Consider the following 14068-nt stretch of genomic DNA (forward strand, 5'->3'; position numbering starts at 1 on the left):
CACAGTGTCTAAGGCAGATGGGGAAACTCATGACGGAATGCTGGGCTCACAACCCTGCCTCAAGACTGACGGCCCTGCGTGTTAAGAAAACACTTGCCAAGATGTCAGAGTCCCAGGACATTAAACTCTGATTTGAGGGGAAAAATAAGCATCTCTGGAGAAAGCCAGTCGATATCCTTCTGTTTGTGGGCAGAGCAAAAAATATTCCAGAAGCATCCACAGTACAAGCCTTGAACATGGTCCTGCTTCCCAGTGGGTTCAGCCTCACCTCTCAGGGCACAGCCCGGACAAAGAGAAGCTCCCGGAAACACGGAGTCACCGTGTCTGTCTGTAGGAGGGGGAAGCCGCTTGGGTAACCTGTTCAAGATATGATGCATGTTGCTTTCTAAGAAAGCCCTGTATTTTGGGATTGCCTTTTTTTCCCCCAAAAAGATGCTTTAATTTTGCCAAAACAAAACAAATAACATAGATGTTTTAAGGTTTATAGTTTAAATAGTAGCAACAAAAATTCTTCCCAGAAACTCTGCTGGAAGGTAAATTAAAATATGTGTTTTTCCATTGGTAAAATTTGTTGCACTCTACAAACCAAAAGCCAGTCTATGAAATTGGAGAACATAGAATGGAACTCATCCTAAAAGCCCCCCACCCTTGCTGCCTCAGACCACTTGGCCAGCCCTGCCTTGGAGGCTCACACAATGTGAATGCACCTGAGTACAGATGCCACCTGTCTGTGCCCACATTTTGGGATTCCTGCAGGTGACCCTTTGCAGCTTTAGAAGATATGGAACAAATGAAGATTTTATGTGACTGCATTGGAAGTAAGTGTTGAAGCTATTCTTCAAAACCACTTTGTGTTTCTGATTCTGTTAGGCATTTCTTTCATGGTAAAATCCCTTCCTTTTCATTAAGCACAAACAAAGCTTTTTTATGTGCAGAGAATTGACCCATGCATGTTTTTGATTTCTCAAATGAAAGGATCAATATTAAATAAAATTTCCATCAGTTGTGTTGAAGACAAGGCGCTTTAAAATAGAGATAATTTGCTCTTGTGTTGTAAGAAGATCGTGTCAACAAGGTAGGGGATGAGGGTGGGTGCACATGGCCTGTTTCTTATGTATGCAGAAGAGCCCATCTCAGAAGCACAGGGAAAAAGGATGCACACTTTATCTTATACAGATAAAGACGGTTTCTTTTTGTTATTGTCTGTCTTTTTGTGTGTCAGAGTTAAGGGAAGGAGAAGAAGGATATGTCAGGTTAATTTAACTAAATTTTAATTTAAAAATAGATAAATATAACCTCCAAATGGGACAGCAGAGGCGAGCTAGTGGAGGCCACAAAATATTATGGCTGCTGTGATTTATTATTCTATGATAGATGTGGATCAAATATGTACATCTTAAGTGATAAGTTCACATCCTAGGAATGCTGACTCAGTTTATTTTATTTTCATGGTGTTCAATTCACTTTTTAATTTATTATTTTTTCTTCTCTGTGGCACTTATGCAAAACATCTCTTCACTCAGTTCTATGGGGTTTTAACTTTTGAGCAACATGAGTCAAATCATTGACAGGGCCAATATTACTTAGCAACAGGAACATAAAGTTTAAAATTGTACACATCCCTCTCAACTTTATTCATTTCCATTTTGTTGCTGTGGTTTTCTTTTGCTTCTTAAAAATTCTGTAGAATTGGGAAGTAGTTCTCCTTGGCCTTTTTAAAAAAGACGTTCCTTCCAGAATACTCCAGGGGGCAGTGTTTTATAACACATTTTCACCACTTGGTGACAGAGATGGAGGGTTTTTGAACATTTGACAGCTGCATGAAAAACGAGAGGATATTTTTCTCACGTCTGAAGTAGGCTTGCAGCTGGTGGCTTGTGTGTCCAGAGACCATCCCAGAGCAGAGAGCAGTTGTGAGCTGTGCCCACAGTTTGGGAGAATCATGAGGCGAAACACTGTTCTATACTCAGCATTCACTTCTCAGCGTTTCATAGCCACATTTTGTTTGTAACAAAGAAAGAAGATTTTCTTAATCGTTGAATATAAAAAAATTTCTGTTTTTTCAAAGATTAAAAATGGTTCCAAATATAATTGTAATCAGAATTCTGCTTTTACTGATATTAAAATAACCTGAATAGCAATGTAAAGGTTCCTTTTCCTTTTCCGAGTTGCATTCTTTGTGATAGCTTAGAAGGAAGATGTGGCTAGAGCTAAGTGTGATAATCATCTGAGCCTTGGAGAGAAACTTCAGTGCCTCGAATCAGATCATCTACAAACAAATAAGTAAACATTTATGCCAGTTAAATGGGGACATGTTTGTGTTTCTTGATTTTCCCTAAATTGAAGCGAGGCTGGGCTTACCTCTTAGATAAACATGTGTTTTCTTTTTGGTACACTCTTATATGTGAGTAACTTCAAGTCAGAATATTTTGTGGGTAAGTGATGATTTGAAAGTAAACTAAATTTCTAGGGAGGCATTGGTTCGGATGAAGAATGGGAGGAAATTAAAATACTACCCAAATTTCTTCTATATTATTTGTTTAGTTCCTTTGGAGGAATCAATAGCTTACTTTCTAATCCTCAGTCTGATTCACTATGAACATTTAAAAGTTATTCCTGAGATACTTAAAAAGACTCATTTAGCTAGTCTTTCAATGAGACAAGAATTTATTTATGAACAGATTTTTCTCTGTATCTTACCAAAATCCACCTTAGGAAAAACTAAATTGTTCTTAACCAGACTACCTACTCACTTCCAAATAATCCGTTTCAATTTTTAAATTTCTAGTAGCTCAGAAGTGAATTTTACTATTTTGTTTTGTCTTTCCATAGGATAAGTGGGAACCTGGAAATTAATAATGTAGTTGATTGCTTATTTTCAGCACTATTTCAAAGACTAAGATTTTCTTCTAATTGCTCCCCCCTCAAAGGAATCCTAAAATGTTAGTTGTTAGCTAATATAAGTTTTGTATGCTAAGATATTCAGGTTTATAGTTTGTGTGTGTATATATTATATAAATATATATGTATATATTAATATTATGTTCAGTTTGGAGTCTGACACAACTCCATATGTGGATTAGAGAGTAAAATATTATGGATGATAAAGTACTAAATGAAACATAATATTTATTTATGAAAGTGTGTAGATTGTTAATTCACAAGTGGCGGTGCTATGAACATTGTGTGTGAGGAGACAGGCCTTTGACCTCCTGGAAAGCACCGCTCAGAAGTCACGAGTGACAGTTCTTTCTACTCCCAAAACATAAAGCTTCTTAGAAAACATGCTGAGATTTTATTTACAAGGAATTCTTTGACGCATTTCAATTGTTTTGTAGTCAGGTAATAGCAAGTAGTGAATAATGACGGAGTTTCATGTTCTGGAGTCATGCATATTCATTAGAAGTTACACTGTTTTATGTTGTGAGTCTGTTCTGGTTCTTCTTTGTTTGTGGGTGGAAAGGCACTGAGAGAAGTACAGTTTTTTAAACTTGAATCGTTCTGTAGTTATCTTCTTAGAAAACGCAGTCACATAGCAATGGAAGTGAAAGCATGGCACTAGAAGGGATTTAGTTTAGCAATTATGATTCCTCTTGTAAAACAAAACAAAAAAACAATGCCATATTTTTTGGAGAGACCTATATAAGGGGTTTTGTTGTCTGTCTGTTTGAAGAGAAGACTCATTTGTGTTCTTTTGGGGAACCAGTGCCTTATTGAATTTGTATATAGTGTAATTATTCAGGACTAGGGAACAAACAATCGTATTGTATTTGTTACAAATTGTATATGGCTTTGTTTTAACATTCCCCCAAATAAAATGGTTTCATTCTCCCCTTGGAAAGAACATGTCTGTTATCTTGTAGTTATGCCTTTTTTCTGTCTTTGAAAATATCCCATTGTAACAGGTGGGAAGACAGCCATCAAGGAGAGTGATGCAGGTAAGTTTGTACATTTGGTGGCAGGAGAGCAAGAAAAATGGTCTGATGGCTTCTATTTTCTCTGTAATTAGGAGGCACAGTCATCTGTGGGAGGGAGAGGAAAGGCAGGGAAGTCAGTGGTTTGAGAGAAGTGAGAAGGTTCGAAATTGCACTGTAGAAAATTACAGCCAGATGGCTGTGGGCAACGCCGAGGGCTGGTTAAGATTGATGGTCCTGACTGTGTGGCTGGGGCTGAGAGTGTGGCCTCTGGACTGCCAGACAGACTGTGTGTGAATCCAGGCTCGCTCGTTCCCTCAGCTGTGTGACAGTAGGCATGTTCTGACCTCACCAAGACTCAGTTTCTTCCCCTTGAAGACGGGAATAATAGTAATATCTACTGCATGGAGTGGTTCTGAAGATGAAATAATCCATGCACCAAACATGAGGTAAACCATTACTAAATATTAGCTATTATTACAAATTCGCAGTGCCATTTTTCTATGTAGTTTTATGATTTTATTTTTCTATCAGCAAGCCAAATGTAGGCATGGAGACTGCAACAATTAGATCCATTCATGGTTGGGGTTTATGAGGCGTATGCAGCAATAGGTCATGCAAAATAGGAATTATCATCAAGGGGATGGTTGAGGTGGACCAGAGTGGGGAGAGGATTAAAAGTGAAGGCAGCTAAGAGGCCAAAGGAAATGAGGTCACAGGACAGGGAACCGTGATGGGGTTGAGGGGGGTATTAGCAGTCACTGGCAGAGGGGCTGCAGTCAGGATCAAGGTTTCAAAGGAGGAGTAGCAAGACTCAGGACAGCTAAGGGTGTGATCACAGGAGTGGGCGGATTCAGTTAGCGGACAAGATTATTGGTGATGAAAGAGGAACCCAAAAGCCGGGCCTTTGGATCTGTCTTTGTGGATTTGGAAGCCCCCCAGAATGGTGGCAGTCTTATGAGAGGGAGATTGTGAGGCAAAATCCTCAAGGGCTGTAGGAGAGCAGGTGGGCAGTGAGTGAGGAGCAGAGTGGAGACAGAGGCTGGGAGAGCCCGATGGCCTGAAGTATAAAGGAGCGGGCTTTTTATGCAGAGGCAGTGATCTGGAAGCAGCAGAACAGTATGAGAAAGACCCCGTCCTTCCTTCCAGCTGTGAGGTACTGGGGTGTGGAAGAATGAGGCCACTGCTGTTGTCTCTGAGACAGTGTCCCCTGGAGAGGAGAGAACCCTCTGCAAAGGGAGAGGGAAAGTGTTAGGTTATTTGTTCCTGGATGGTGAGTCCTGAAGGGCAGGGTGGACAGGATGGTTTGGAGGAGATCCACTGGAGGCGGGGTCAGGGGAGCGGAAACCCAGAATTGTTTGGGCATGAGAGTACAGGAGGACTTGCATCTTAGTCACCTATTAAGTCATGCTTAAATACAGCATGATTGGCTGTATTTAGCCAGCTGCACTTGTGCCAAAAGAATTCATCCCAGTGTTGGGTGGGATTCAGACAGACTTAGCTCACATCCCATAGTTTTCCCTCTCTCAATTCTGTGGAGGTACATAATCTGAGCCCCAATCTTCTCCCCTGTAAATTGGGATAAAAATACCCACCTCACAGGGCTCCTACAGGAACAAATGAGACGAATATGTGAAATATATGGTGGCCCTATGCCAGGCACATGGCAGGTACTCATAAATACTGCTTTTCCTTACTGACATAGTTTTACAGAATAGAAAGCCAGCAACACTTAAAACAGCCTGGGTTTGCCGGGGTACACCTCTCCCACCCTCTCTGCACCCACTTCTCTATGCTGGGGGCCTTTCATAGGACTGGAAGGCAGATGCACAGTAAATCCCAGCTGAGGAGAGCAGGCTCTTCTCTTGGCATTGGTCTTTTTATAAGTTGCAGGCTTGGTAGGTCCTTCTGGTCATGGGAGCAAAGTACAGATGACCCCACTCTCAGAAAGACTTCTGTTTCTGTTTCTGCCAGGTAACTCCTACCCTCGGTTTAGTACTACCCCAGCTGTAGGGAGCTCTGGGACTGCCGGAGGGGCTCTGCCCGGTGCCTGCGTGCTGGCCCCGGGGGGACAGAGACAGAGTGGGGCCAATCCACAGAACTCTGACCCCACTCAGATGGGGTCTCAGGGCCCTCGCTGACTTAACTTTGAAGACGTTTGCAGGCTCTCCTAGGTTCAGCCTTCCTGAAGGGAAGCCAGCTCTCAGAGCTCCAAATTAGGGGTCAGTGGGTGGTGTCCCGCTGGGTCTGTGCCGCCGTGCTTTCTGTGTAAAACACCGTTTTGCTCTTCAAAGGAACTTTCTTTCTTTTAGATGGAGTTGGATTCTCTGATTAAGCCACAGGACCCACTTCTCCCTTTTGTTTTACCTGGGTTCCAATTTCCATACTGTCCCTGCTTCCTTAGTCCTCACAAACACTGAGTTTGCGCCCCCGCGTGGAGTCAGTGAACTCCCTGTCCTCCAGCCCTCGGGAGGGACAGTTGCTCACAGGCTCGCTCTGGCTGAGAGAGGGGGCGGCAGCAGGCTGCGGGCCATCTAAGGACACTCTCAAGTGGCTCTCCCACTGAGGAGAGGGCTGCCTTTGCCTTACGCTGATTCGCAGCCGCTTTCCACTGCACCCTCCGAGCCTTTCTCCCTGCTCAGAGGGGGCGACCGGTGTCCCGCGTGAGCCGAACCTGTCTGTCGCATCTGCGACAGCTTGCGGCGTCCCGCGTGGCGGGCTCACCTTTCCCTTCCTCCCCAGAGTGCCCTTTGCAAACTTCTCTTAAACTCCGGCCTCGGAGGGTGGGGCTCCTGCTCCGGGTCCCCAGCTTCCGGGCTTCCGCCGCAGCTCTTCTGGGACACGGGTTCTCCCCCTTGACTATCACCTGGGAGCTTTAAAAACCCTCGGCGCCCAGGCTGCACCCAGACCCAGGCAATCAATCTCTGGGGTGGGATCCAGGCGCCCCGTGTTAAAGCCCCTCCGGTGATTCCGATGTGCAGACAGCCTGGAGAAGGCCATTCTAGAACTCACCCTGTCCCTGAGGGAGGTGGTGTTACCATCGCTGCAGAACCAAGCGCTTTTCGTCCTACTGAAGGAGCCCAGGGAGGCTCCGCGCAGAGGAGGGCTCTTGTTAGGAAGACACGAGGGAGGCAGCACACTGTTGCTTATAAATATAATTTATTACCTGTTTAAAAATTCTTTCTTACATTTTATACATGTTGGCTGACAGAATAAATGCAGGCAATTTACAAACCAAGGGACTGCAGGAAAAATGGGGCGAGGGAGCGGGGGAGACAAGAGCCACCCCCGCCCCCAGAGCGGGGGTCCCTCCCCCCACCGCACACCCGTGAGCCGTGCCCAGAGCACGCCTCCGCCAGGGCTTCTCTAAAAAAGGAATTGCATAGAAGATACAGCAAGAAGGAACTCCACAACAACAAAAGAAGTGCTCCATATCTGAAAAGCCAAGGTTGTGTCGTTGTGTTTAAAAAAAGGAAAATGACAAAGCACAAAACCTCAATCCGACATTTCTGCAGTTGAACTGTTCAAAGGGAACAGCGGGTGGATGACACAGGCTCTTCAGCACAGACGCCGGGCCTCTCTCTCTGACAAACATTGCTTGTCTTTAGAAAGAGCAAAGAGGAGTGTCACCAACTTGCTACAGGTCAACATTAAACTCAGTGAACACACACAACACAGTGACACCTAACACACACACGGGTGCTGATACTCCCTGTGAGGGGCTCAGTGTGTTCTGTCTGGAGGGCGAGGCCTCCACCAGGAGCAGGTTGAGGGGAGGGAAGGGGAGAAGCGAATCGCGCAATCAGCTTGGTCTGATTGCTCCTCTCTTTCCGAGGCCTGGAGGAGTACATCATTTATCCCCCTGCACTCACAGGTGTCACAGGAGACTTTAAGATTGTACAAGGGCAAAGGCATTTTCCATCAGCTGCAGACTTCTTGCTCTCTTATGCTGTTCTAAAACAGGTTTGTTTTATCATGGAGAACATAGCTCAGGCCGTGATTGTATGACGATGCCTCGCTGAAGTGCTGAGGCTCAGAGATCAAGGGCTCATCCATCTTAGGCTGCCGATCAGCCAAACCTGCCAGTTTGTTTTGTTTGTTCACGTTCTGAACCCCAGGACTGAGGGTTATTCCACCCAGGTCAGAGCCGTCAGGTTCAGCAGCAGCCCTGATGTGGCAATTCCAGGAGACCTTTGGGATTTAATCATATTCATAAGGGACCCTGAAGTGTTATGGCCTTCAGCAATTTACAATTTTGCTGAGGCACAAATCTGAAATGGCATGTTAAGAGGGGTACGTGGGAACAGATACTTTGGCTGGGGGGCAGCTGACTGTATCTCAGGGCGCCTGCCTGGTTTTCTACTCAACAACCGGTGGGCCTCGCCTCTCCTGACGTCCTGCAGGGATTCCTGACTGGGGTTCTGGAAGCTCTCTGGACAGATCTCTTCAATACACAAGAGTCTAAGGATACAGCGGACTGGGAAACAGCCTCCCAGGAGCGCATGGTTTTGTGTGCTGTGCGTCTGAGGCCTTCCTGTCGGCTCGTTCTGGAGACGCCTCCCTTGACTGTGCCAATGTAGGTCTGGGGCAAACATTACATTCGGTTGAATGCGCCCATTAATATCCCACCACAGATCAACACAGGGAGGTGACAGAGCCGCTGGAAAACCTGGGAGCCATTAACTCTGCTGAAGACAGATTTTTAAAGTAGGATTTCCAAAAATGGGGGCAACCACAGGCTGATAAGACTAAAGGATCAGGAGGTTCATTGTTAGACTTTTAGTCTGTAGAAGAAACCCACCCCGTGACATACAAAGCTGGCTCCCTACTTTTCAAAAATAGCAGGTTTTCAGGCATGAATTCTGGAAATATTTACGACTCCATTTGGCTTACTTGACCTGTATGGACACAGGCTTAAATTAACATTGGTTACAATGTTTTTACTCCCCTTATGTCTTATTCCATTAAAAAAAAATCATTCCAGATGCAAGGGAAATCTTTCAAAGTGATTATTACAGCCCGAGATTATACAAATAGATTTCTTAGGGTATAGCACTTCATTGCGGAGGCAAAGTTCTAAGGATTTCAGTCAACATTAGCTCAGTAAAGTTTTAACAAAAAAAGAATACAAAAAAACCCCCCAAAAGTAAAGTGTAATAGTTAGTCCTATGAGGCACTCAAAAGGTAAAAGAAGGTTTTATTACCTTGAGATCATCAATAATAAAAATATTTTTCCTTATAAAATCTAATGCTCATTGACCATCATCATCTTTACAAATAATTGGCTTTGAGCAGTGACATTCTGATTCGGAAAAGCTCCTCTGTTCTCAAAGAAGGTGGATAAAACCCAATTTCATTTCAGCTGTTCCCATCGTCATCCTTTCCCTCATCGGCCTTGGACTTGGCCTGAGTCTCTGTGGAACTGGTAACTTGTTCAGAGCAACTGCTCAGCAAAAGATGAAACATTCAGCTTGAAGACTGAGAATGCCACATGTAAACAACTTTGTCTACTTCCTTTACACTCTCTTGCAGGTCCTTACGTGGTTTTTATTTGCTTGATGGCATGGGGACAGACCTGACAGTGGCAGAGGCTTGTGAGTTCTAGGGAGACAGTGGGCACCCTCCTGGCTCCCTCCTCCTGCATCGCTGACGGGAGGGAGTGGGCGGAGAAGACCGCAGCCAGGTCCCTGCCAGAGCCCTCTGTGAGAAGAAACAAGTCTCCATCCCACCATCTGAATGCTTACTTTGAAGACATCTTACTTATAAGAGAAATACTTTTAAAAAACTATTACTGGGCTGGCCCCGTGGCTTAGCGGTTAAGTGAGCGCTCCGCTACTGGCGGCCTGGGTTCAGATCCCGGGCGCCGCACCGACTCACCGCTTCTCCAGCCACGCTGAGGCCGCGTCCCACATACAGCAACTAGAAGGATGTGCAACTATGACATACAACTATCTACTGGGGCTTTGGGGAAAAAAAGGAAGAGGATTGGCAGTGGATGTTAGCTCAGAGCCGGTCTTCCTCAGCAAAAAGAGGAGGATTAGCACGGATGTTAGCTCAGGGCTGATCTTCCTCTCACACACACAAAAAAAACTATTACTGAATGTGTAGCTTCCAGAGTGTCCTGTACTCACTCCGAAGGAATCGTTCTGCTATTTGAAAGTTGTGAGATTAAAATCTACAAAATAATAATATATATGAAAATGGCTAAGGGTTATGCAGTTTAACGTTGGACACCTTACCTACAATATTGCCCAGCCTCGGAAGCCCTCACATTGCTCACGTGGGGATGCAGAGTTTTCTGTGTAACTGAGGAGCGTATTCACGCTGTCTGTGAAAAGGCTGGGAGCTGGGAGCACCTTGGTGTTACACATTTGGTATCACCTTGTGCCCAGTTATCAATTCTGAATCCAATTTTCTCTCCCTTAGACATAGTATTCTCATTTGCATATATAAAACATTTCTTTCTAAGGGGATGCTTCTTACATTTCCAAAAATAAATATTAGACAACTAAAAGTAAGGACATTTAAAACAGATAAAGCCCAATGAAAAATATAAATGCTAAAAATGACAACTCTTCACAAACTCTTTTATACAGATTTTTGTGTATTTCTATTTCTATTACTAAAAACCAACTTGAGATATGTCAAGTATGAATGAGTTGATGACGTACTAGGCTCATCATGACATGTAATTTTTGATATGGGGAATTTAAGTGAAAAAAATGTGAGAATAAGAAAACTATATTTGAAGTGAAAATTTCCCCATGTCTATTTGTCATAAAGGTCCTGTTGACTGTACAGGTATTCATTCATTCCCTTTGTCAAACCGCTTGTAGTGAGTTTTTATATCAAACTCAGGGTAGACTGTGTTATGCACCACTAGGTGGCACCATGCACAAGTGATAGATTTTTTTCCCCATCCAAATGAAGCACGCCCGTGTTTCCTCACACGCTCCATAGAAGCCCTAGGAGTGAAGGGCAAGACATGGCACATAGAATGGGATGACTGCAGCACCCTGTGAAATGAACTCTCGAGTCTGGACCTTCTGAGTTTGAGAGCAATCTAACAGCTATTACTTTACCACAAAGGAGAAGGAAATCAGAATTTGTAGTGAAAATTATTTGACATAAATGGTGTGTTGTATGTATGGCAGTTGCCGTACACTTGCTAGGGGACGTGACAGGGTTCTACGACAGATGAGTACCTCGCTTACTTATAAGGAATCAACCACGCTTCCCTTTTTTGGTCCTGGGATGTTGAACCAAAAAACAAGCATCTGAAGTGAACCCCAAAGCCCCCCAATAATGGCTTCAATAATACAGTTCCTGCTTTGTTCAATATTTCTGTGTCGATAACTTTTTGATGACTTTTTTTAGTAATAAAAGTTTTGGAATTGATTTATCTGGATAGCTACATATTTGCTCCTCTCTACTTTTCACTAGGCGTGGAAGTTTCTTTGAGCATTCTTTAGATTTCTAATTCTTGATTTCCATAGATGACAGCCCCCCAAAACAGTAATGATGAGCAATCTTGAGAAGTTATTTCAAGATGCAGCACTGGATAAGAGTTCTCTTCCCTCCTCCTCCTTTTTGAAAAACAGCTATTAAAATTATTTTAATGTAGAATACAATTTTACTATCTTTTGGTCAAATATGCATCAGTACAAACATTATCCACTGAACTTGTTAAGGCAATCTCTCCCTTTCACAGTAAGGGTAACATATTTTTATGTTAGAGGGGGTGACCAGAGAGAGACAGATTATAGAATATATGACTAAAACAGATGATAAGAAATAAAAGGCTCCATACCAAGGTATCAATAGTTCCTCAAAGATGAGGATGGAGGAGCCTGGGAATATCAAGAAGTCACCAAAATAGTCAGGAGAGGAAATATATGTGGAAAGAAGAGAGAAAATGTCTAAAATTATTTCTAATTCAAATCCAGTCAGCAACCTGGATACCTCCAGCCCAAAAGTAAACCACAGCCACGTTTTGGAGGTTCTGATTCATACACATGGGTGCTTATTTTTCGATCTTGGTTTGGCCACTGGGCTGTTGACTCACTAGTCCCCACCTGCGGAATGAACCGAGTCCCTGTTAAAACAAAGAGCCTGTGATGGTCCTAAGGAAATATCATAGTTTACACAAAGTAGTCTGTTGACTATTTTTCAGTTAAAAATTTTTTTAATTTAAAAAATTGTGACCACGACAATACTAGAACATAATTTGTAACTAGTCAGAAAGGCAAGTGGTCCCAAGAGAGGAAAGAAAAAGATAATAAAGGGATGCCATCTCTCGGTGAACAGCAGAATGTGGTGACACAAAGACATGACTTGAAAGCATAACAAATACGTTACAGGTTAGAACAATTATCTTCCAGGTGGGAACTATTTGAAAGGCATAATGTAGCCTGGGCAAAGACTTGCTGCCTCTTTAAATGGTCCAGGTCAGAGTCCACTGTGGTCTTCAGACTGATGAATGAGACTAGAGGCCTCATAGGGGAAGCCCAGCATTTTAGAACCTTGAAATGATCTAATCCCACCCCTTCACTTTACATGTGAGGAAACCGAGGTCTGGTGAGGTTAGGTAACTTTCCCAAGGTAGCACAGCTAGACCATGAGAAACCCAGATGAAGACTGGTTTCCTGACCTCCTCCAAGCACACTGCCTGTAAGGTCAACAGAGGAGTCAGTGTGGGGTCACGTGACCCCAATGTTAAGTGAATTTAGTAGAGAACACTTCTCATGACAAGACTCAGAGGAGAAAGACCCTGCCTGAGTAAGCAGGAAGAAGAGACTGACAAAGCCAGTAAGCATTTACTGCCTTTCTGGGGCAGAATGATGGGAGAAAGACAAAAGGTAAAGGAAGCAGTGCCTGTTGAATTCAACTGGTGACCACACCCACCGTGTTCTGTGAGAAGGTGAGCAGGTCTCGTCAATACCTAAGGACTACCGGTACTGCTAACCAAAACAGGAGTTAAAAGAAAATCCTTTTACTAGAATACTTGTACATACTCATCGATAATAATAATGATAATAATGATACCTTTTTTAAAAAAGCCACTTCAAATTGCATATTACGAACACAGATGTTGTGAAGAAATGCTTGTTTGTGTGGCTGGACATGGATCACGTCTTCCCTGCAATGCTGCAGCTCCATTCCCAGAGGGCGCCAGGTTGGCCGCCAGGAATAAGGAGTCTGAGTTATTTCTCCTTCACACTTAGATTCTCCACTTCCCTGATACAAAGAGTAACACTGGTTCTACAAGTTCTGGAAACAGAACACCGATGGGAGGATTATCTGAGACACTTGATGCACACAATTTGCAGCAAAAGTCTATGATTTCTCTGTAAATTACTAATCTGAAATAGACACAACAAACTGTCCACAGCTTCAACTTCAAACGATTTAAACAAAAATAGAACGAGCCGTGGACAGTGTCTGCGTCCCTGTCCAATTTGATGTAAACAACTTTTGTAGAAACTGGGTTTGTTAAGAAAGTTTATCCACATATCTGGATAGCAATAAAAAGCGTTTCCTAGGAAACTGTAAGATCCTGTACCACACAGCATACAGCCCAACTAAGAGGAAAATTAGGTGGATTTCTAAATTCAAGGTACAAATTTACACAATTGTTCTTCACTCCCATGACGCTGTCCGAGTGAAGTGGGCGTGTGTATCGGTAGTTGTATCTATTGTTCTTCTCTCTCCCGCGGCCGAGTCGCCTGTGAAGTGCATCGGTCTGGTCTGCATTTCGTTCTCAGCTGTGACCCCCTGGATGGACACAGATTCCCTGTGCATTCTTGTCCTTCATTTTCAATCCCAGCGTGGGTCAATACTGCCCTTCTGCTGCTAAAGACACTACCGTTTCATGTCTTCCCATTTCTTCCAAGACAGCTGCCAGCATGCTCAGGTTTCCATCTGGGAAGTTCTGTGCTTCCCAAAGATCCAGGATTACACCAGTTGGGCTCGATTTGGTGGCAAAGTAATTCAAGTACCTATAATCGGGAATGGGAAAATGTGCTGAATGGCGTGATTTATGGATCTATTTTCTCTTCAGTTTTTACTGAACCTTTCTGTGTCTCCATTTGTCTTTGTAAGTATCCTAGTCCCACTTGAGAAACTGTGGTTTACAGTGAGCCGTCCTAAACAAC

The 14068-nt window shown here is 43.6% G+C and overlaps 2 protein-coding genes across 4 annotated transcripts in view; one reads left to right on the forward strand and one right to left on the reverse strand.

Moving 5' to 3' along the window:
- BMPR1B (bone morphogenetic protein receptor type 1B) overlaps positions 1–4053 on the forward strand; it is a 382986-nt gene extending 378933 nt beyond the window's left edge. Inside the window, exon 12 of one of the 3 annotated variants that reach the window (XR_015552959.1) lies at positions 6–68. Coding sequence is in view for 2 of the 3 variants with exons in the window: in XM_014787900.2 (XP_014643386.1) it covers positions 6–131 (126 nt within the window). In the remaining variant the exon portion in view is untranslated. Of the gene's footprint in view, positions 1–5 lie in introns of all 3 variants that reach the window. The other 2 variants (XM_014787900.2, XM_004430977.3) reach the window with 2 other exon arrangements.
- A 3008-nt stretch (positions 4054–7061) lies between these two features.
- The window catches only part of UNC5C (unc-5 netrin receptor C), a 375945-nt gene continuing 368938 nt past the window's right edge, over positions 7062–14068 (reverse strand). The window contains exon 17 of the mRNA XM_004430980.3: positions 7062–13912. Coding sequence (XP_004431037.1) covers positions 13747–13912 — 166 coding nt within the window. The 3' untranslated portion in view covers positions 7062–13746. The remainder of the gene's footprint in view (positions 13913–14068) is intronic.

Source organism: Ceratotherium simum, chromosome 8 (genome assembly GCF_057802395.1).
Source record: "Ceratotherium simum simum isolate JZ-2026a chromosome 8, ASM5780239v1, whole genome shotgun sequence".
Classification (NCBI taxonomy): Eukaryota; Metazoa; Chordata; class Mammalia; order Perissodactyla; family Rhinocerotidae; genus Ceratotherium; species Ceratotherium simum.